This window comes from Leucopleurus acutus (assembly GCF_964270905.1).
Source record: "Leucopleurus acutus genome assembly, chromosome: 3".
Taxonomy (NCBI): domain Eukaryota; kingdom Metazoa; phylum Chordata; class Mammalia; order Artiodactyla; family Delphinidae; genus Leucopleurus; species Leucopleurus acutus.
Genome location: NC_139145.1, coordinates 59,153,151 through 59,176,825, shown reverse-complemented (window position 1 = coordinate 59,176,825; position 23,675 = coordinate 59,153,151). Strand labels below are relative to the sequence as shown.

Here is a 23,675-nt window from a genome sequence, read left to right as displayed (position 1 = left end):
CTCCCCATCCCCACTTCTGCAGGGGTAAATGGGGCTCTTCCCTCTTAATTTGTCCCTAGCAACTCTCCCCAGGTTTAGGTTTCCATAATGCCCTGGAATCACTACAGATCTAAGCTGGAATCCTAACTTTGCTTCTTACTGTGTGACCTTGGACAAGATATTTAATCTCACTGAGTCTCAGTTTCCACATCTCTCAAATGGGAATAACAATAATAATAATGCCTACTTTGTAGAGAGCTTCATGAAGATTGAACGAGGGAACACATATAGAGCAATTAGTATAGGGCCAGACATATTGTCATAAATGTGACCTATTATTATCATTATTATTACTAATCATTCTATACTGACTGTTCCACTTCCTTAGCAACCTCTTTTCTCTCCCTTCCCCACAGGTCTGAGGCTCCACGTGTGGTTGGGCTGGTTTTTAGGAGGAAGCTCACCTGTCACCTATTTGGCCAAGTGCCACTGTGGGATTGTTCCTTTTGGTGGTCAGTATTGGGCCTAGGACCTCAGTAGACTGTCACCACCCAGGACACACCTTTATTCTCCCTCAGCAGCTGCCTGACAGCCTGCTTCCCCAAAACGAAGCCACCTTGGGGTCAGGGCTCTCCCCAGGGGAGGGTGGAGGGAAACACTTCCTGACACACAGCCAAGTCACCCCCTTCCCCTCACCACTGCCAGTTTCACACCCTGCTCTCCTGTCCCAGCCTGCCTCTCCCTTCACACACTGTGACCTTCTGCCTTCTCACCCTCACATCAGTCTTAGCCCATTCATGGGGCAACTCCAAGCTTTCATCACACCTGTGAGCCTCACCCCAGCTCAGTTTGTGTGTCAGCCAGGTTTTATGGGAAGGACCTGCAAAAAGAATACAAAGGGCCTGGAATGGTTTGGGGACAGTCACTTCTCTCAGAACTTTGGGTGTCCTCTAATCAGAAAAAGGAATCACGATTCATTCTGGGACAAAGTCATTAACTCATTTATTCCACAAATAATCACGGAACACTTATCAGGCACTAGGGACACAGCAATAAACAAGACAGCCAAGGATATGCTTTTATGGAGCTTGCACTCTACCGTAGGGGGAGACAGGCAACACGTGAAGTAAATTAAAAAGTAAACTAGATCCTATGATGACAATCGCTAAGATGAAAGTTAAAATTCAATAATATACTATAGGATGTTGTGTCCCAGTGCTTGGGACAACACGTTAGACTTGGTGACTGATTAGCAAAGGTCTCTCTGAGCCTGTGACCTGTAAGCTGATGCTTGAATAAGCAGAAGGAACCAGACTTGTGATGATCCATTGCCAAAGTATTCTAAGCCGTGCAAATAGGGCAAAAACTTTGAGATGGGAACAAGTTTGGAGCACTCAGGGAACAGCAAGGAGGCCAGAAAGGAGGGAGGGTTATGAGATAACATTGAAGCAAAGGCTAGTGACAGATAACAGAGAATGTTACAGGCCCAAGGTAGATGCTGGATTTGATTCCCTATCACTGTGAGCATCAAAGGAGGGACGTCAGTGAGAAAGCATCGTTATGCAGGATTCTTTCACCTCTTCCCCTTTCTCTACCCAGGCCTCTCTAACCCACCTGCTCTCTGGCAGTCAAGTGCCAGGGACACACTCCTGAGGAAGCAGACAGGCCACTCTTCTTTCCCTGACTATCTGTGGACCGTGGGCAACTGAGGCTTAGAAACCTACTTGGCCCTGGGCCACTAGTGAGTCACAAGGGGGCAAATCCACAGCAGAAACCTTGGCATCCTGCTTCCCAGCTCTGTGCTGGGTTCCCAGGCCTCTGGAAAGACAGGCTCCTTGGGACACTGTCACTGACTCAGCTAGGCCATACAGACCTTCATTTAGGGAGAGCACTTGCAAGCCAGTGGGAAGGAGGTGCTGGCGGTGACAAGAAATGGGAGAAGGGGACTTGGAGAGGGGACGCACCTGAGTCTCTTCCCCACTGTGGCTGAGATGTCTATGCTAATAGATTGGTTCTCCCACACCTGGCTATGCATCAGAATTACCTGGGAACTTATTTAAGATAAAGAAGTCCTCCTAATTCAAAACTTCCTGGGGTGGGTCCCAGGCATTTACACTTTTGGCAGGCAATTCTGACATCAGCCAGTTTATGAAGCACTGGTCTGCATAATTAGGATAACGAGTTAAGCATCTGAACGAAATCTGAACCTCTGAGGCAGAGGCAGAAGAACTTTAAATAATGACACTTCCCATGTGCTCATGATCTTGCGTGATCCTCACAACTGCCCTAAGACTAGATATACTCCTCCCTATTTTAAAAGGGTGAGGCCAAAAACAGGTGAGTAACAGCCCAAGGCCACCCAGTTAGTAAGAATCTCAGCCTCAATTAGAATTCCTCTCTGTTTCCTCGGCCTGTGCTCTTAAGCTCAACACTATTCTGAACAAATGCATGAGACGATGGCCGCCCTCTCTCTGCCTCTACCGACAATAACATCCTCAGCTTTACTGAGGCTCAGTGCTCCATCTGTCTTGAGGGGAGGTGCTAAGAATCTCTGCCTCACAGACTGGAGGGAGGCCTAGGTAAGGGCAACAGGACAGCTAGCGAAATGGGTACACTCCCGGGAGCCAGACTGCCACGGGTTCAAATTTAGGTTCTGCTATTTTTCTTTCTAACTTTGGACATGGTAGTCAATTTCTCTGATCTACAGTTTGCTTATCTGTAAAATGGGGATAATAATAGTAGCAGAATATGATGCCTGACCCATAGTAGGTGCTTACGTGGTGACAGCTGCAGTTAGGACCAAATGCTTCCTTCTGTCTTCCTTTCCCCCTTCCTTCCTTTCTTCCTTCATTTCTCCCTCCCATTCTTTGTTCCTTCCTTCCTTTCTTCCTCCCTCCTTTCCTTCCAGTGGGAATTTAGTAAGGTGCTGCTTTCACCTGGGCCAGTCATCCTCAGTTGAAGTGGTCCCTCTCTGCTGCGAGATGGCCATTCTCACCAATGAGTTGGTGGATCTGCAAGGCCACTCAAAGTTTTAGAAACCTCTACCCAAAAAAGCAGCCCTCATCGCTCAGAGAGAAGCATGTGACCCCTGGGGGATGGGATTCAGCTGCCTTCTCCTTCCATTCTGACCAGAAAAGTCAGTCCCAAGTAGACCCAGAACTCGGCTGGCTGGGGATAACGGAGGGGCTCCTCCACTGAGGGTACTTCTATCACCAGGTGGCCATGAGCCCAGTTACCCAAACTTGGAAGCTCACGGTAAGGGGTCATTTCTCCTACCCCAGGCTGATTTCTCTCATCCGTGTCTCTATCCCCATGAGAGCCAGTTGATCAGGCAATTTGGGGGGGTGCAGCGGGATTTGAACTCAGGCCTGATCTTTGGAGTCCCCATGCACCTCCTATGCTGACTGGGGCCCCTGGAGGAAGTGCCAGATAATACTTCTTGTGCACCTGGGTGTAGAGAGGCTCTTATGTCTCATGGCCTGGGGTCAAGATCCATTTGAATAGGATGATAGATAGGAATGGATGAGGTGGGGGGGGGTGTTAAGGGGACGTCTGAAATCCCTATCATCCCCAGAAGATGTTGAGGAAAGGATACTTATGATGTGCTTGGCGAACGCCTGGATTCCAAGCCATCCTCCTCCATTTCTGTGGCTTCAAGAGATTTAAATCTCCAGCCCCAGGACTTTACCCCTTCCATCATCCCCTAGCACAGATGGCTCACTGGAGGGACAGGCAAGTGATTCTCATCCATCACACAACCCGCCTCCTTCCTCAAGCCTCAGGTTCCTCCATAGAAAATGAAGGTTTGAAACAATTGTTCTGTATTCAGGCACTGGCCAGTGATGTCCAGAGTGAATTGTTGGCAGTCGTGCTGCTGTGAAAAGTCTTGCTGAGACAATTCTATGACGATCAACAATGCCTGATCTACAGGGTGTGATAACTTTCTCTCTGTGCCTCGGCTTCTTCATCTTCAGATGGGGGGAGAATAACAATCTACTTAGGGGGTTCTTGTGACAATTGAAGGAGATAGCATCTCTGAAAGTGCTTGGCAAAAGGGAAAGCCCTATATAAATAGGTCAGTACTATTATTAACGTCTCCAGAGCTCAGCCTTGGAACGAGGTCATATCACATCCTGTACCAGGAATGTATAAGTTTGGTTCCTCTTAGAAATGTGGTCACAGAGCTGCAATTTAACAATATCCATTTGCTCTCTTTTAAAATTTATTTTATTTTATTTTATTTGGCCACGCCACGTGGCTTGCGAGATCTTAGTTCTCCAGGAATCGGGACGTGCTCCCTGCGGTGGAAGCGTGGAGTCCTAACCACTGGACCGCCAGGGAATTCCCATTTGCTCTTTTTTATAACTTAAGGTTGATCTAAGACAATGGTTCACAAAGGAAGAGATACTACCTCCTAGGGGATATTTTAGTAATCTGTGGGAGAGTTTTTGGTTGTCACCGATTGAGGAGTCCTCAGGCATTCGTGGGGGAAGGACGTCAGGCACACACAATTAAGAATTGCCCCAACTTTCACTGCTTTTGAGTGTCCCGTCAGATACTCATATGGGTGAAATTTTGATTATAATTACTTGAGCCTAGACTCATTTCTAATTCACACAAAAATACAAAAAGAGTTTTTGCACTGACTTTTCCAGGAATGAAATTAGCATGAGTTTTCATTTTGGCATTATCTGAGTTGCCAAATGACAAACCTGTGTCCGTTAGTATTTGTAGTTGTCACATTCAAGGTAAGTCTGTGTAGGTGCAACTTCACTGAGATTTCTAGAGTAGTCTGACCAAGCATTTGCCTATTCAAATAATATTATTTTATTTTAAATCACCTCTTTTATATTAATTAGGGTATTCACTTTCTTTAAAGAGTAAATGTGCAGTTAGGATATTATTTGTGAACTTCATTTCAGAATAGTAAAGGGACGTTAATGTATTTGTTATAAAAAGGAAACATCGGGCTTCCCTGGTGGCACGTGGTTGAGAGTCCGCCTGCCGATGCAGGGGACACGGGTTCGAGCCCCAGTCTGGGAAGATCCCACATGCCGCGGAACGGCTGGGCCCATGAGCCATGGCCGCTGAGCCTGCACGTCCGGAGCCTGTGCTCCACAACGGGAGAGGCCACAACAGTGAGAGGCCCGCGTACCGCAAAAAAAAAAATAATAAAAAATAAATAAATAAATAAAAAGGAAATATCGATTCTGAAAGGGTTGAGAACCACTAACGTAAGAGATGTTCACATGGAATATGAATATCTGTATCCTTTGTAAAAACGCTGTTCTAGATATTATTATGTAGAAGGTCCCTGGCCAGTGCCTGAATGAGGTGTAATAAACTCCTCTTGTAGTTCAGTGTTAGGAAGTTTGGCTCATCTGGTATCTGGTATAGGTACTTCCTTTTATGAGATAATGCAGGTGTGGAATTCATATGCTCCCTTTTTGCATCCACTGCCAGGAAGCTCACAGTTAAGTTTTGGGGCTCAGTTGCAGTGATTATCCCCAGTCCAGCATTTTGAAGACAATGATTTCTTACTTCTCCAATTTGATTTCATTATGGAGCTCTTTAATCGTGTAAATATTTACTTGTTTCTATGTCTCTTGTTGTCTAAATCTTTTCTGGAAGTAAGGGGAGCATAAGTAATTAGTTTGAAACTCAATAATCACATACCTGCAGTTGCCTTCCCAACACTTCCTGAGTCTGGCAGTCTAGGTCAGAGGCGACCGGAAAGCCTGAGGTAAAAAGGTTTACTGAGGGCTCGGGTGGTTTTGCTCTGCAGACTCGATCTCTCTTTTTCCTCTGCCTCTTCCTTTCAAAGGCTCTCACCCCTCCACTCCAGATGGAGTGTCGGCATTGTGACAAGTGGAAGCAGGCTCCAGCTGTCAGGGTCCACTCCAAATCTTGGCTGGATCTTGGTGTCTGGGGTCAAGGTGGGGTCAGAGAAGGGCACCCCAGCCCCAGGATGAGAGATGCCCAAAGCTCCAGCTGGAGAGACTCTCTCTCCCCAGACACTCTCCTAGCATCTTGTCTGAATCCCTCAGAGAGGAGGCTTTAAGCTTGGGCTGAGGCATGTGACCGACACCTTTCTGCTCCCTGGGTCCACCAGCCCCTAACTCTGACCTTGAACAAAATATCTCTCTGAGCCTCAGTTTCCTCATCCAGAAATGGGAACGTTAGCTACCTCAAAGGGCTACTGTGAAGACTCACTGAGATAACCTGCAAGGTGCTCAGGCAGTGCTTGGAACATAGCAAGTACTCAGAAACCAGCAGTGGCTGTTCATTCCAGTCTGCCCTGGATTGGTATGACTCATAGGCCTGTCTGCTGGCCCCAGCTGTGAGCTCCTGGAGGCAAGAGTGTGCATTCAATCTCAGCTCCTCATTCATAAGTTCAGTGACTGTGGCAAACTGCTCAACCTATCTGAGCCTCAGTGTTCTTATGATAAAGTAAGAATAATGAAATATACCTCAAATTTGTGGTGTGAGTAAAATTAACAGTGGTTATTTGGGGGTAAAAGGGCATTTGAAAATTTATTTTATGTTATTTTTACTCTTATGAGCATTTTCTGTTTTCTCTAGAACACATGCAAATTATTTATGTATTGAAGTCATTTTTCAAAAATGTGCTTTTTTTCTAAAAAAAAACCCTTAAATTTATTGAGCACTCACTACATTTTAGGTATTGTTCTAAGAGCGTTACATACATTATTTCCTTTAATTCTCACAACAGCTCTCTGAGGAAAATAGTATCTTCACCCCCATTTTTATTTATTTATTTATTTATCTATTTATTTATTTATTTGGTTGTGCCGGGTCTTAGTTGCGGCAGGTGTGCTCCTTAGTTGAGGCATGTAAACTCTTAGTTGTGGCATGCATGTGGGATCTAGTTCCCTGACGAGGGATCAAACCCCGGTCCCCTGCATTGGGAGCATGGAGTCTTAACTGTTGCACCACCAGGGATGTCCCCACTCCCATTTTATAGATGGGAAAACCAAGGCTTAACGAGGCTGAGCAATTTGCTCAGCTGGTTGTAAGTGAATCTATACATGTGATAAAATTTCATAAAACTATACACCCAAACACACACAAATGAGTGCATATGGAAACAAGTGAAATCTGAATAAGGCCTGCAGTCTAGTTAACAGTGTTGTGCTTATGTCATCATCCTGGTTTTGAATATTATACTATTGTTATGTGAGATATTACCATTGGGAGAAGCTGGATGAAAGGTACCAGCCAGAGACCTGCTTTTTTTTACAACTTCTTTTGTTTTTTTTGCTGTACACGGGCCTCTCATTGTCGTGACCTCTCCCGTTGAGGAGCACAGGCTCCGGACGCGCAGGCTCAGTGGCCATGGCTCACGGGCCCAGCCGCTCCGCGGCATGTAGGATCTTCCCGGACCGGGGCACGAACCCGTGTCCCCTGCATCGGCAGGCGGACTCTCAACCACTGCGCCACCAGGGAAGCCCTACAACTTCTTCTATAGTTCTTCTTCTATGATTAGACTCACATCGTTTTTTTAAAATAAGTTAAATTAAAAGTTTTAAAAAACTGAGTTTTTTAAAAGCTTGTCATAAGAATTACATGAGATAATGTGCCTAGCACAGTGGTTGGATGCAACTGACATTTCACTATATGATATTTTCTTTCTTCCCTACTCTGGAAGTGACTATTTTCATAGCTTTTAATTATAACAGCCTTCCTCTATTGTGTTTACTACGTACCAGGCCTATTTTACATGCATTGTTCCATTTAATAAAGCCTATGAAGTGGGCACTTTTATTATTCCCCTTCTGCTATTAGGAAAACTCAGGTTCTGCAAAGGTAAATCTCTTCTCCACTTGCTAGAAAGTGACCAAGCCGGGATTTACACCGAGGCAGCCAGTTGGTGACACTGCTTCCTGCCCCTCAGGGCCAGTTCAGTGTACTGCTAAAGGTCTACTTTGAACCTTGGAAATCATCTACTCCAACTGTCTCAGTTTCGGTGGAAGAAAACAGGCTCAGAGGGGGGAGGGGCTTTGCCCAAGGACACCCAACAAGTCTGTGTTTCGGCTAGGATGAGAACCAGGTCTTTGAATTCCTAGGCCAGGGTATTTTCCAGGGCTCATGCCCAGGGCTGCCCTCCCAGACAGCACACCTTCACTGGCCCTGTCTGGGAGACCACTGATGCCCACAGACAGACCCTCACTCACCTCCCTCACCAACCTGTGCAGCTCAGGGCACTTGAGACCCAAGAGGGAGAAGGGCCCAGGGAGGGTGGAGGCATGGTGGCCCTCTATTTCAGGCAGCCTGGGGAGCCAGAGTAGTTGGGGCCACAGAGAGGGCAAGGGCAGACCCTCTGAACTTTAGCTGGAATGGGGGAGGGAAGGGAGGCTGTGCTTGTGAGGGGGTATTCATGCCAAATCCAGCGCCTGTTCCCCTCAGGCTCCCTTGAGTCACTTGCCCCTGGGGTTGGGACACATTCTTGAAGGGGTGGTCACGGGGATTCCCCGCCTTCTCAAGCCCTAGGCCAGTTTCTATTCTTCCTGGGACTGAAACCAACTCCCCCATCGGACTCAGCACCCAATTCCCAACTGGTAATATAGTGACTTGCTCCTCTAATTCCTGCCCTGGGAACTCCTTGGACTTGAGAAATTTGCCCCAAGTCCAGACCTGGGGTTGGTGGAGAGGGCCAGCCTGAGTCCCATTTTTCAGAGAGGAAATGGGTCCCAGGTATCCAGTGGGGAGGTTGACCTGCATTCAGATGAGCCTGATGGGTCTCTCGCCCCATCGCTGTTGCGCTCCCCCGCACCCCATCCCGCCAGGCCAGTCTGCAGTGGCTCAGGGCAAGGCGGAGGATCAAGGACCCCTTCTTGCCATCCCCACCATCTCTGCGCCCTAGTGGGTCCGCTCTGGGAAGCAAACCCTGCCGCTTGGCCCAAGGGAGCGGCCCTAGCGATCGTTTCCGCGGGGAGCAGCGCCCTCATGTGGCCTCAATGAGAAGCTCAGCTCATTTCTCAGCCCCTCCCTTCCTATGACCTCATTGAACAAGTATTTATTGAGTGCCACCAGGTGCTCTAGGGGCAGTGGTGAAGAAGATAGATAAAATACCTGCTCCGTGGAAGGTACATTCCAGTGTGTGTGTGTGTGTGTGTGTGTGTGTGTGTGTGTGTGTGTGTGTGTGTGTGTGTGTGTGTGTGTGTAGGGGCAGGCAATAAACGATTAAAAAAATAAATAAACAAGGCAGTTACTAGCAGTGATAATTGCCAGGAAGAAAATAAAACAGAGAAATGTGATGGAGAAACTTAGGACTCCATGAGTAGGTAATATCTAAGATGAGATGTAGGTGACAGGGATCCAGTCCTGTGAAGATCTGGGGTAAAAGCCTCCCCTGCAGAGAGAAGAGCCACTGCAAAGACCCTCAGGCAGGAACAGGCTTCACATAAGAGAGGGAGGCCAGTGTGGCTGGAAAGGAGTGAGCAAGGACAGAACGGTATGAGAGTCCATCAGGGAGGCAGGAGGGCTGGAGCCAGACTATAGATCAGATCTTATAGACCATGACAGAGTTCGATTATTCTTCTAAGAGTAATGAGAATGTATTGGGTGGGTTTTGAGCAGAAGAGTTATATGGCTTGATTGCCTTTTAAAAGAACCTCTATGTTTGAGTGAAATGGAAATGTATTTAAAAAAATAAAAATAAAAATAAATGAGGGCCCCTATGGCTGCTGTGTCGAGAATGGAAGAGTGGAAGCAGAGAGATCACCGTAAAAGGTTAGAAAGCTATTGAAATAATTCGGGTGAGACATGATGGCAGCTTGGAACAGGGTGACCGTGTTGCAGTGGGGAGATGTGGTGGAATTCCAGAACTGCTTTGAAGGTAGAGCCAACAGGACTTGCTAATAGACCACGTTCTCCCTTGCACATGTAGTGCCAGGAACTCCTCCACACGCACACCCTAGCTGGCTCCTCCATCCTCACAGCGGGGCTGAGTTAGAGAGGTGGACCCCAGGCACACAGCTAAATTAGGAAGTTTCCAGGTGTTGTTGGACAAAGGAATTTAAGACTCAGGCATCTGTTCTTCATGAACTGCCTCCACCTTCCATCATCAGCCCATTTAGTGGGCAGGGCCTCTGCCTGCTATCTCCCTTCTCCCTTAGCCTGCTTGACTTCTATAGACCCAGTTATTTATTAGGTCTCTGTTTGTCCAAATGAGTGCCCTCAGGGTGTGTTGGTGACACTCAAAACAGTCCACGGTATCTGGTGTTTGTATTTGATGCAGAGTAGTGGGTAGTATAATCTGGGGGTCAGTCCTAAGACCCAAGCCAGCGATGTATTCCTGTTAATTTACACAAAATGCAGTGGGCTCAGACCGGATCCCACAGGAAATGCGCACCGCCATTTTGCCCCAGGTTGGGCATTTCTGGAGAGCCTGGGAAAGGTCAAGCTAGCCTCACACTCTCAGGCTGGCAGAGAATGGGGAAAACAAGCAGGGGAGGAGGTGACTGGTTGGCTCTGGAGTCAGTAGGCCTTGCTGTTTGTGTTGTGCTGCATGCGGGGTGCATTATAAATGCAGCCAGCCAGCGGGCCCCTGGCCTCAGAACCTAGGAACACACCGGTCCCTGAGAGTCTGTGCAAGCCTCACCGAGATGAAGCTGCCAGACCAGGAGGAGTTTGAAGTCTCCAGTGCTTGTGAAAATATACCCACAGGAGAGCTGGACAGTGGCCCTGGCTCTGGCCCCAGCCCTGACGGCCCCTTAGACACAGACAGCAGGGAACAGGGGGTACCCAAGGACCCTCTGCCTTTCATTCAGCTGAATGAGCTGCTGGGCTGGCCCCAGGCACTGGAGTGGAGAGAGACAGGCAGATGAGTGGGACCCAGGCCAGTTTTACGGGGCCCTTCCCCTTCCCCCACTGGGGCCTCCTCCATGACTCCCAGTTCTTCCTGTGTGTGGTGTGGTATTCTCACCCCCAATCAGGAGTTCCTTCCTGTGTTCCCCATTTCAGACCCTCACCCTCTATGGTGCTCAGCCTTCCCTGCAGTCTGGTTTTGAGTTCCCCAAGACCCAAGATGAAGGCTGACTGCCCGGGAGGGGCATACTCTATACCACTGGGCCCGCAACTTCCCCACTGTCTCACTTTCCCTGGTTCTCCTGTGTCCCCACTCCTGAACCTGGGAGAGATGCCCTCAGTAACATTGTCTGCCCCTCTTCACCACAGGTGGGTGCTGTTTGAGGAGAAGTTGGAAGTGGGTGCAGGCAGGTGGAGCGCCCCCCCGTGCCCACCGTGGCACTGCCCAGCCTCCAGAAGCTCTGCAGCCTGATGGCCAAGGGCCTTGTCCTGCTGGACTGTCCAGCTCAGAGCCTCCTGGAGCTCGTGGGTATGCTGCAACCCTTTGCTGGGAGGGCCTGGGCATCCATGCCATTTCTATAAGATTTCCTCCACAAAGTTTTGGAATTCTCCAGAGCCCACCCCGCCCCACCCTGGGGGATTACCCATCCCCGTCACAGGGGAGAGATAGAAATGCAGAGTGAAGAGAAAGTTCACTGGCCCCTGCGTTCCCTAGACTCTCAGAAGGGAAAGGGACCTGAGCAGAGAGCAAAGGGGAGAGTTCAGGGGCAGGGAGTTCGCAGGAAAGGGTGGGAGCCCCACCTCTGTTCTCCAGAGCAGGTGACCAGAGCGGAGTCGCTGAGCCCAGAGCTGAGAGGGCAGCTGAGAGACCCCCACACCTCATCCAGACCACAGGCACCAGCCCCTGCTGAGGTGAGAGGCCCCTCCCTGGGCCCAAGACCAAAAACCCTGGGGTGGGAGGGTCCCAGATCTCCCCTGCACCTTCCTGGACCAAGAGTGGCCTAACCTCAGCTTGGACCTCAACCCAGGACTCATGAGTGAGAAGAAGCTGGGGTAGTAGTGAGGGGAGAAGAATGGAGGGGCTAGAATCACCACAGCCAGAGCTCTGTGAAGGGATGTTCTTGGTAGGCACTGTGCCAGAGGTCCACGCACAGTATCTTACTTAATCTTCACAACCACCCTGGGAGGTAATACCACAATTATCCCCATTTTAGTGATGAGAAAACTGAGGAGCAGAGGGGGAAGTTGTGCTCCAGTTTTCACAATTTGGCAAAGCTGGTCAGGGAGCCCTGGTAGATCCACCCCAAAAGCCTGTGCTCGTAATCACCGCATAATCCTGTTTTGTAGGATCTGCTCGTCCAAGAGAGGCTTCTTACGAGGAGGAAGCCCCCCTGAAGGGACAGGTTTGTGGCACTTCCTTGGGCAGGGCTGGGAGAGGAGTTAGGGATTAACAGAGGTGCACCCTCCACTGGACTCCCCCTCAGTCAAGATCCTGCCAACATCCCCTTCCCTGAATAACCTATCATCCTCTGTGTCTCCTTGAACCCCAACCCAGTATCAGAACCCTCTGAGACAGAAGCTCCCACCAGGGGCTGAAGCAGGGGCTGTGCTGGCAGGAGAGCTCGGCTTCCTGGAACAGCCAGTGGGGGTCTTTGTGCGACTGCGGGATCCAGTGGTTCTGGGGCCCCTTACGGAGGTGCCCCTCCCCAGCAGGTGAGGCTGCTGAGTGGGGGTTGGATATCCTGGAGCCCAGAGAAGGCCTTTACCTGCGAGGGGATTAGGAGGTTCTTGGGTCCAGTTCTCTGGGGGTGGGGATGGGGACTGGTACTCAGGGAGGGATGGCAGTCAGCGCTGCAAAGAAGGCGTGCACAGGAGTGTGTATGGGGGTTGGTAGTGAGGTCAGAGGCAAGGGCTGCCCTATGAGATAGCAGCCTCTGACTCTCTCTGGGACCTGGTTCCTTCCTCAGGTTTTTCTGCCTTCCTCCTTGGCCCTCCCACACAGGGAAGGGGCCACCATGAGATGGGCCAGGCAGTGGCCATCCTCCTCAGTGACCCGGTGAGCTGGGCAGGCACGTGTGTGTCTCTGTGTGTGTGTATACGTGTGTGCGTGCTTGTGTCAGTGAGTATATGGACTCTCTACGTGTGATCAGTACAGCAGTGAAGCAGAGTGTGGCTTCATGTCTGTGAGTATGAGGACTGAAGTTCCCTTGGCTACCACCACACCTCCACCCCTTACCTAGCACAGGGCTGGCACACAGGAGGCACCCACAGATACTCACTGAATGCATGCATGCATGAATAAATGCTTGAATGACTCGTCTGCCTATGTGACTTGTGTCTAGTTTTGAAACTGTGTAAATGCATGTAAGGGTGCAGATCTGTATTTAGTGCCCCTCTGTGCCCCTATCCCCAGCAATTCCAGTGGTCAGTTCGGTGGGCCACCAACTTTCATGACCTTCTGGCAGCCCTGGATGCTTTCCTAGAGGAGGTGACAGTGCTCCCTCTAGGTCGATGGGACCCAACAGCTCAGATTACCCCGCCTAAATGTCTGCCTTCTGAGAACAAAAGGTATCTGGGGGTCATCCTGCCATAGAGATCCTTCCCCACTGGCCTTGGGTCCAGTTCCACTGTTGAGGAGGGGCAGTGGGGTAGGGGAGGGGACAGGAAGGGAGCAGACCTGAGTTCTGCTGGACCACTCTGTCGCTGTGAGACCTTGAACCTTCCCCTGCCGGAGCCTGGCTTTCACTCTTGTTAGAAGGTCAGAATGTGATCCGGACCTTGTTGAAATGAGGCCCAGGTCTCCGCGGTCAGAGCCGCGCCCCCAGCCAGCAGAGACACGAGCCGCCGCCAGGAGGCAGGGTGCCGCGAACTCCGGCGCCGAGTTGTGGTCTGATCGGGGATCCTCTGCCAACTCGGGTTCCCCTTGTCCTCAGGCTCCCCTCGCAACTGTGGGAGCCCAAGAGTCCCTCTGCCCGGCGAAGGACCCCGGCTGAGGACAGGCACGACCGCGGGCCGCACGTGGCCAGCCCGGAGTTGCGGCGGACTGGCAGGGGTGGAGAGCTGGGGTGGGAGCGAGGGTAGCTGTCCTGGGCGGGGAGAGGAGTCACACGGGGCCCCGAGGTGTGCGCTCACTGTGGGGGTGGCGGGGGAGGCTCACCTGGCCCCAGGGACGTGGGATGCGGGAACCTGGATCACTGATGACCCACGGGCAGGAGGCTCCTTGTCCAGGACGTGCGCCAGAAGGCCTCGTGGTACCCCAAAGACTTTTTGGACGCCCTGCACCCCCAGTGCTTCCCGGCCGTGCTCTACATTTACCTGGTTACCGTCACTAACGCCATCACTTTCGGGGGTCTGCTGGGAGAAGCCACCGACGGTGCTCAGGTGGGGGGCAGAGGTGGGCGTGTGGGGAGTAGGCGTAGCTTTGGTGTTCCACCAGCCATGCCCTTCCCCCTCCTCTGGGTCTATGGCTGGGCTGAGGAGACTCCTCGGAAGCTTGGGTTCCTGGGCTGAGGAATCCAGGGTCCTGTGCTGACAGGGCCCACTGTTGGCTTCTAGGGGGTGCTGGAAAGCTTCCTGGGCACAGCACTGACTGGAGCTGCCTTCTGCCTGATGGCCAGCCAGCCCCTCACCATCCTCAGCAGCACCGGGCCAGTGCTAGTCTTTGAACACCTGCTCTTCTCCTTCAGCAGGTAGGAGAACTCCCCCACCTCACCTGACCCTCACTAGCACACCCTCAGCCTGGTCTCAGCTGGGTCAATAGGGGAGGGTGGAAACTGGCTCCAGGGGCACCTGACCTGGATTAGGTTGGGAGCAGAATGGGCACTTCCAAGCCCTGCCTGTCTCTCATCCCCCAGAGATCAGAGCCTGGACTACCTGCCCTTCTGCCTGTGGGTGGGCATCTGGGTGGCCACCTTCTGCCTGGTGCTGGTGGCCACGGAGGCCACTTTACCCACTTCACCGAGGAAGGCTTCTGTGCTCTCATCAGCCTCGTCTTCATTTATGATGCCATGGGCAAAATGCTGACCTTGACCCATGCCTATCCCATCCAGAGACCTGGCTCTCCTGCCTATGGCTGCCAGTACACAGACCCAGGAGGTGGGCGAGGAAAATAGGGAGCTTGGCAAAATAAGGGAGGATGCAGGAAGGGTTGTCCCCGTACTGTCCCCCTTAGTTAAGTTCAGCAAAATGCTGAGTACTTACCCAGTAACCAGCAGCACTCTTCCCTATTCTGGTTCTGAGTCAGATGAAAAATAAGTCAACAGAGCAGACCCAATATCTTTATTTCTGCCAGTGCTGAGAGAAGAACATTGTTGTATCTATGGGTATGGGCTTCCTAATGATGAAACCACAATTGGATCAACTTACCCACCCAGTTATGGTTGCACTGGACAGGGACTGTCTCACCCTAGAGGAGCAGAGCTAAATGCACACAGGGTGCAGGCAGCTTACTCTCCAGAGAGGGAGAGGAAGGGGCAGGGCCAGGCATGCCCAGCTTCTTCTCCCAAACTCACCAATCAAATAAATCACTGCTCTTCTCCTGGGCCAAGTTACTGACTGGGTGGAGAGGAGCTTGGAGTATTACACTTGCACATTTCCCTCCACATGGACCAGGATTGAGGAAGACGTGTCCTCTCAAGAGTTCCAGACTCTGTACTAGGCATGAACAAGACTAATTCTGGCCCCCGTGGAAACACACAGATTTGTGTGCTCATCCATTTGTTGGGTGTCTGCCCTGTGCCGGGCACCTGGGTTACAGATAGGTAGGGAATTTGAAGCGACAAGGGCATGAGGCAATTTCCTGAGGACAGACTTGGTAGTGATCGGAGTCAGCAGACAGATGAGTCAGAACTAAGAACTGTCTAGTTCAGCTGGACCAGTGAAATTAGGCTCCTGATTTGGGCTAGAGAAGGTTCCAGGGGAGGAAAAATCATCTGAATTTTTTTTTAATTTTTTTTTAATAAATGTATTTATTTTTTATTTATTTATTTTTGGCTGCGTTGGGTCTTCGTTCCTGCGCGCGGGCTTTCTCTAGTTGCGGCGAGCGGGGGCTACTCTTTGTTGCGGTGCGTGGGCTTCTCATTGCGGTGGCTTCTCTTGTTGTGGAGCATGGGCTCTAGGCGCGCAGGCTTCAGTAGTTGTGGCTCACGGGCTCAGTAGTTGTGCCTTGCGGGCTCAGTAGTTGTGGCTCGCAGGCTCTAGAGCGCAGTTTCAGTAGTTGTGGCGCATGGGCTTAGTTGCTCCGCGGCATGTGGGATCTTCCCAGACCAGGGATCAAACCTGGGTCCCCTGCACTGGCAGGCAGATTCTTAACCATTGTGCCACCAGGGAAGTCCCCACCTGAATTCTTCTCTCCTTCCAGGAAATGTGTCTCAGTGGACAAGCACAAAGCCAAAAGACAGAGATGACATCTTCAGCGTGGTGAGGGCCTGTTCCTGGGAGGGCCCAGGCAAGAAAGGGTGGAGACCAAAGAAGTCAGTAGTTCCAGGCTCTTCCCACCCCTCATAGGTCACTGAGGCCCAGCCATTTGCTATGGTTGCAGATCTCCTATCTTGTGTACTCAGTCTCAGTGGACATCAGTGGACATTTATTTCACTGCCCATAACCCCATCCAGGACCACCTCTCCACACAAGACCTAGGCCTGGTCAATGCATCCTTGCTGTCCCCACCTGAGTGTGCCCGGCAGGGAGGCCGTCCTCATGGGCCTGGCTGTCATACAGTCCCAGACATTGCCTTCTTCTCCATTCTCTTCTTCGTTACTTCCTTCCTCTTTGCCATGGCCCTCAAGCACGTAAAGACCAGCTGCTTCTTCCCCTCCATGGTGAGTGTCACCTCTCTTTCTGTGGGAGAGAACTGGCTCTTGGCCTCGGGCCCTGTCTGCAAATGGGAAAGGGGGCAGAAGGAAGGGGATGGTGGCCTGAACCTGAGTGTCTGCTGGGTGGCCAGGTGTGCAAGATGCTGGGTGACTTCTTCTCAGTCCTGGCCATCCTGCTGGGCTGTGGCCTCGATGCCTTCCTGGGCCTACCCACGCTGAAGCTCACAGTGCCCAGAGAGTTCAAGATGAGACCTGGGAGTGGAGAGCAGAGGGTAAAGCAGGGCCAACAGAAAGGACCCTAGAGGAGGAAGATGAATAGATCCCATACTTCTTCTCTAGTCTTCTGTTTTCTCACTCATAAAATAGAAATGGTATAATAATGGTCTCAGAGTTGTTGTGAGGACACATCGTGTGCCAGACACATAGCAAGCACAGAATAGGTAGCTACTATTATAGGTAAGGGGTTAAAAGAATGGGTTCTGGTCAGCCAGCCCTAGGTCTGAGTTCCACTTCTGTCACTTCCTAGCTGTGTGACTTAGGGAAGTTAACGCGCATTCTGAGCCTCAATTTCTTCATCTATAAAATGGAAATAATAAACTACCATAGTTTCTACGCCATAGGTTGTTTTGAGATTCACAGAAGATCATAGTGCATAGCACTATCGCATTTCTGGGACTGGCACATACCAAGACCTCAATAAATGCTAGCTATTGTTGTTACATGTTCTCCCTACTCTTGGCATGGCCCTACCCACTACACTACTCCCCAAATTCTTCTTGGCACCCACGATTGCCTGCTCTGATCCAGTAAAGCTGGAGCTCCCTGCCCAGGGCATGACAGTACACAGGACAAGGCTCAGCACTGACTTAGCACCTAAACTTTGCCTGTGCATTTGGAGACTTCCCCTCCAGCTTCCCTCACGGCAGGAGAGCACGGGGGCTCCAACTGAGGCAGCCTCAGGGGCTCAGAACCCAAGGCAGCAACTGGGGCCCTCCCCCGCAGCAGACGCTTGTAATCAGGGCAGACTCAGACACACCCAGCCCTGCCCCTGCCCCAGATCAAGGCAGGTGTGAACCTGAGTTGCCCAGCGCTGGATGGGGGTGCGGGGTGCCTAGGGAGAAGCTCTCTGTACATCAAGAAGTGTGGGCGGGCCTCTTCCACCACCTCCTCCTCTTGCAGGGAGGGAAGGACCCTGAGAACCAAAGTCCAAAGCCCCTAGCTCCAGCCCAGCCCCTAGGCTGGTCCCCCTCCTTCTGCCCTCTACCATCCTTGCACTGGGATGCTTTGAACCAGCTGTGCACATACAGACTGCTCCCACCTAGCATTCAGTGTCTTAGAGCATGCGGAGGGGGGGGGGGGAGGATGAGGGGGGGAGCTGTGGAAGAGTGCCAAGGCTGGAGTGTGCAGGTGAGGTGCTCTTGAGATACCCTCTCCAACCTGTCCACGGACTGCCCTTCCCTAGCCCACACTACCTGGACATGGCTGGCTAGTGTTACCTTTTGGAGCCAACCCCTGGTGGCTGAGTGTGGCAGCCGCCCTGCCTGCCCTGCTATTGTCTATCCTCATCTTCATGGACCAGCAGATCACAGGGGTCATCCTCAACCGCACCGAATATAGACTGAGGGTAAGGCCTGCTGGGTAAGACCCTAGGTCCCTAGCCCAAGGACAGGAGCTCCAGAGTGGGGTCCAGGCTCCCCCTTTCCCACCCCAGAGGACAGAGGGCCCAGATCTGGGCTAGCTTCATCCTCATTGCCCCACCGCTATCTGCAGAAGGGGGCTGGCTTCCACCTGGACCTCCTCTGTGTGTCCGTGCTGATGCTGCTTACATCAGCTCTTGGGCTGCCCTGGTATGTCTCAGCCACTGTCATCTCCCTGGCCCACATGGACAGTCTTTGGAGAGAAAGCAGAGCCTGTGTCCCAGGGGAGGCTCCCAGCTTCCTGGGCATCAGGTGAGGCCAGTATTCAGGAGGCTGGAATGAGACGTGGGCAGCAAGGTGGGGTATTGGGTACAGGGCAGAGTTATTTGGGCAGCTTAAATTGTAAGCTGGTGGGCTTCCCTGGTGGCGCAGTGGTTTAGAGTCCGCCTGCCGATGCAGGGGACACGAGTTCGTGCCCCAGTCCGGGAAGATCCCACATGCCGCGGAGCGGCTGGGCCCGTGCGCCATGGCCGCCGAGCCTGTGCGTCCGGAGCCTGTGCTCCTCAACGGGAGAGACCACAGCAGTGAGATGCCCACGTACCGCAAAAAAAAAAAAAGGTAAGCTGGTGACTCCAGAGGGCTCTCTCACTGCCCCATGAGCGCTGCTGTGGGGTGAATGGGTGGGTTCTGGGCTCTGAGGTGGGTGAGTCAGGTCTTCCCCTCTCCTCCTTCAGCCATGAGACTGGGAGGGGCCTCCAGAGGAGCATCATGGATATGAGTGTGGAGGCAGCCAGCGCTGAGCAAGGATGAGGTGCTACCTAATAATCCCCACTCAGTGTAGAAGCACCTCATTGATATTACAAAGTAACCATCACAAAAACAATTTTGTTGGAAACACAGTCTAACTGTCGAAAGTATGTGAAATCAACTTTGCAAATTATGAAGTAGAAGTTTTTATGTTAGTATAAAAATTGCTAATTTTCCATCAAAATAAAAGATAAAAACAAAGAGCAGCCCTGAGCTAGAGCTGCTGAAGAGGACTGGGACCCCCGTATTGAAGTGACCTGTCCCTTCCTCTCTGCCAACTTTTCACACCAAGCTAAGGTCCCCTCCCTGCCAGGTTACTGTCGAGGGATCCCTCCGCTTCCCTCCTGCCAGGGTCTGTTGTGATGTTTGGCCAGCGTGCCCAGCCTGGGCACCCTAGGGGCTCTCCCAGACCCTAGCTAACTCCTCCTTTCCCCACAGAGAGCAGAGGCCGACGGGCCTGGCGGTGTTCATCCTCACAAGAATCTCCATCTTCCTGGCACCTATACTCAAGGCACCTTAGTCAGACAAGCCAGCATCGGGGGCAGGGCAGTAATAATAATAAATATAGGAAGAACTGACATTGGCTGAACATTTACCACATGCTGGGCACTGTGTTAAGTTTTCTCCATACATAGTCTCATTTAATCCTCACATTACCGCTGAGAGGCATACGCACTTTAAAAACGAGGAACCTGAAGGTTAAAGAGGTTAAGGAGCTTACAAGAGACCACCAAGAGACCTAGTTTCTCAGATCTATCTGAGAACCCAAACTCTGACCCAGTAGGCTTTCTACCCAGTGGAGCAGGGTGCAGACATACCACCATCCCCAGGGCCCAAGCACTACCCTTGCTCCAGACTCTCAATGAGCCTTAGACTAAGAGTGTGATCATCACAACCCAGAAAAACTTGGAGGCAAAACCCCTTCACTTCTCCCTCACCAGATGTTTATAAACACCTATTGTGTACAAGGCTCTGCGAGGCACCTGGGAGAAGAGGGTGGGGAGGGGAGTAATATTGAAGAAGAATATGGAACCAAGCCCCTGTCAGCAACACATACACATGAATAAAAATTAAGCAACAAGTAACAGCAGAAAGGTTCAACAAGCCAAGACAGCAAAGCAGTCAAGGAGGATGTGGAGAATGGTTACACCAATTCACAGGCAGGACGACAAGAGGTTAGCGGAGGGAAAGGTTATGGAGGCTGGGTGAGAGGAGAGTAGTTGAAAGAGCCAGATGGACCGGATCAGCCGCTGACTAACTAGGTGACTCTCATTCAGCAGATTTTTACCGAGCATAAGCCATGTGCCAAGCACTGTTGCAGGGACTGGGGATATAGTGGTGATCAAAACAGATCATCCATATCTTGCATTCTGGTGAGAGGAGACAGATAAAAACAATTAAAGCTATAAACTAGGATAATTTCAGATAGTGATAACTTCTATGAAAAATAAAAGAGGATAAGGTGATTAAGAGCACCAGGGGTCTACTTTATTTATTTATTTATAAATTTATTTAATTTTTGGCTGCATTGGGTCTTCGTTGCTGTGTGCAGGCTTTCTCTAGTTGCAGCGAGCAGAGGCTACTCTTCATTGTGGTATGTGGGCTTCTCATTGCGGTGGCTTCTCTTTTTGCAGAGCATGGGCTCTAGGCACACGGGCTTCAGTAGTTGTGGCACATGGGCTCCGTAGTTGTGGCTCGCGGGCTCTAGAGGGCAGGCTCAGTAGTTGTGGCACACAGGCTTAGTTGCTCTGTGGCATGTGGGATCTTCCCGGACCAGGGCTCGAACCCATGTCCCCTGCATTGGCAGGTGGATTCTTAACCACTCAGCCACCAGGGAAGTCCCCAGGGGTCTACTTTAGATTGGCTGGTTTCTGGGGTGTCATGACATGAGTAGTGAGAAGCGTGAGTAGTGAGAGGGATGTCAGGGAAGAGCATTTTAGGTGGAGGGAATAGGGAATTCTCTGGCAGTCCAGGTTTAATCCCTGGTCGGGGGGAAAAAAAGAGAAACATAAGTGGAGGGAATAGCAAAGCAAAAGGTCTTGCAAGGGGTAGAGGTAAATTTGGACATAGTGAGGAAAGGAAAGGGGGCCAGTATAGCAGGAACAGAGAGAGCAGAGAGGAATGTGAGAGAGAAGAGTGGTAAGAGAGGTAATGGGCAAGTTACTTAGCCTCTCTGAAATCCAGTTTCTTGATCTGTAAAATGGAGAAAATTATAGAATTTACTCCATCTGATTGATGTGAAGCTTCAATGAAAGCAGGCAATACAAAGTGGGTAGCTTACATGCTGGAGGCTGGAGGCTGGGGTTGGAGCCTGGCGGGGTGGGTATCTGGGCAGCTGGCAGAGGTGAACTACTTTGCCAGCTCTCCACTTCTCTCTACCAATTCATCCCAATGCCTCTGCTCTATGGCATCTTCCTATACATGGGGGTGACAGCAATTAGCAGCATCCAGGTGAGTCCATTAAAATCACCAAGTAACCCCACTCTTCTCCTTTTCTTTCCCGCTGGTACCTCCTGCCTGCATTTGCCAATTCCCCTCCTCTCCTCTTTTCCTGCCTCTCCTGGCCATAGGGACTCTGCTGCCACGCTGTGGTTGGGGAGGGGACCAAGGGAGCCTTCTGACCATTCCCAACGCTGGGCTTGGATAGCTAACAGTGACACCCTCCAGGCTACCTGAGTACACTGCTTTCCTCCTCCTCTTGTTCCCCCAGTTCACGAAGAGGGTGCAGCTATTATTGATGCCAGCAAAGCACCAGCCGGACCTTCTGCTCTTGCGGCATGTGCCTCTTCACAGCCATCCAACTTGCCTGCCTGGGTCTGCTTTGGATAATCAAGTCTACCCCTGCAGCCATCATCTTCCTCCTCATGGTTACTCGGGGCAGAGTTGGGTGGTGTCCTGATGGCTCCCAGGACACTCAGCCTGGGAGGGTGGCCAAGGCCTGAATGAGAGGAAGAATCTACCCTCTGTCACTTGCCTTGGCTGTGCCTGGTTGGGAATCCTAGGACAAAGAAAGATGGCCAAGAGATGACTACAGATGGGCTAGACCTGGGATACCTGGTTCAATTCCTTTCCCAATCTCTTTGGGCTGATCAGCCACAGGTAGGGATATAAAGCCCAGAAGATAACTGAAGACCTGGGAGAGGCAAGGCTGGCACTTTTGTTACTCAGTAAGGTGATAATGTAAGTGGCTTCTGGCTTTGTTCTTACTCACTGAGGAAGTTAAGAGCCATGGCTATTGCTGACAGCCCTTGGCTTTGTTTCTATCCCTGCAGTTGCTAGACCTGGTGGGGGTCCGAAAAGCATTGGAGTGGGTCTTCTCACCACAGGCACTCCTCTGGCTGGATGAGCCGATGCCAGAGGAGAGAAGCATCACTGAGAAGGGGCTGGAGCCAGAGTACTCATTCAATGGAAGTGACAATGAAGATGTGAGCTCCAGGATGGGCCCTCTCAGGAGAACAGGGCAGGGGTGTGGGAGAGAGGTCTTCTCCAGCAGTTGCCCCTAAAGTGTAATATCTCTGTTAAGTCTGAAGATCTGATCAACACAATCATTCCTCTTTGTTCTGTATTAACATAGGCACACTGAAGGAGCGAGGGAAATTTTTTCTTCATATAAGCCCAGGGTGGGTGGAAAGGCCTGGGGACAAAGTCCTGATCTTTGTCTTAATGTGGGTTTATATCCTTTCACTCTCTGGGTTCCTTTTTCTCTATCTGTCTCAGTCTTTTGTCTTTCTGTTCCCAACTCATCTTGGGATCTCTGTTCCATAGTCAGAGCTGATGTATCAGCCATAGGCTCCGGAAATCAACATCTCTGTGAATTAGCTGGTATGGAGTTGGGGCTCCAGGAAACTGAGCATGAGGTAAGGGTGTGAGGAAAATGCTCCTGGTGTTGAGGATGGGGAGGTGCGGGCTCAGACCTTGGAAAGCTCCAGTGTGCTGAACAGCCCTGTTTTCTCTACATGCTCCAGTCCCTCCTGAACCCCCTAGTGGGGGAGGGGGTAGCAGAGTCTCTCCAGAGGAAAGAAGGAAACAAGCGAGGGTTCATGGGCTTGGCTCCCTGTGGCACTGAAGTCTGGCCAGTAGAGGGAGCTCAAGCTCACACCAAACTGGAAGGGATGGGAGGTGGGGAAGGGGAGGGCACAATGATAAAAGAATGGGAAGGAGCAGGGAGGAGAGGAAGGGAGGATAAAGCCTCCTGCAGCTTTCTTTGCCTTGGAGGCTCCTCCCATAGGCTGCTTAGAACCACACTCCAGACAAGTGGAAAGATTCTTTGTCACTTGCCCTCTCTGCCTTTCCTTCATTTTATTCATCCATTTATCAAAACGTTTTCTGAGTACTTTTGGAGTATCCAGGTACTAGAGATACACAGTGGTAAGATAGTCATGGTCCCTGACCTCAGGAAGTTAAAATTCCAGTGGGAAAGACAACTGTTAGAGTGGGATAGTGCTGGCTAAGGGAGGGAGAGGCTGTGGCAGCAGAGAGGCCTCCGATCTCTTCTTGGAGGGTGGTGAATGTACAGTGGTGGGAGTTGGGTAGGGCTTCCAAGAGGAAGTGGTCCATAATTTGAAATCTGAAGAATGAACAGAAGCTAGCCAGGATAAGATGGAGGGAA

At 51.0% G+C, this 23,675-nt stretch overlaps 1 protein-coding gene across 1 annotated transcript; it reads left to right on the top strand.

Moving 5' to 3' along the window:
- Positions 1-10,528: 10,528 nt before the first annotated feature.
- SLC4A9 (solute carrier family 4 member 9) lies at positions 10,529-22,885 on the top strand (the record flags this gene model as incomplete). The annotated part of the gene is given in 29 exon segments (XM_082835895.1): positions 10,529-10,567; positions 10,569-10,825; positions 11,179-11,231; positions 11,234-11,338; positions 11,624-11,671; positions 11,674-11,717; position 11,721; positions 12,157-12,212; positions 12,365-12,522; positions 12,777-12,789; positions 12,791-12,865; positions 13,223-13,377; positions 13,743-13,874; positions 14,022-14,190; positions 14,365-14,498; positions 14,664-14,749; positions 14,752-14,904; positions 16,169-16,224; positions 16,437-16,628; positions 16,754-16,867; positions 18,085-18,246; positions 18,393-18,571; positions 19,505-19,577; positions 21,449-21,517; positions 21,777-21,850; positions 21,852-21,933; positions 22,339-22,491; positions 22,832-22,852; positions 22,856-22,885. Coding segments are annotated over 29 exon segments (2,883 nt in total).
- Between the last annotated feature and the right edge of the window lie 790 nt (positions 22,886-23,675).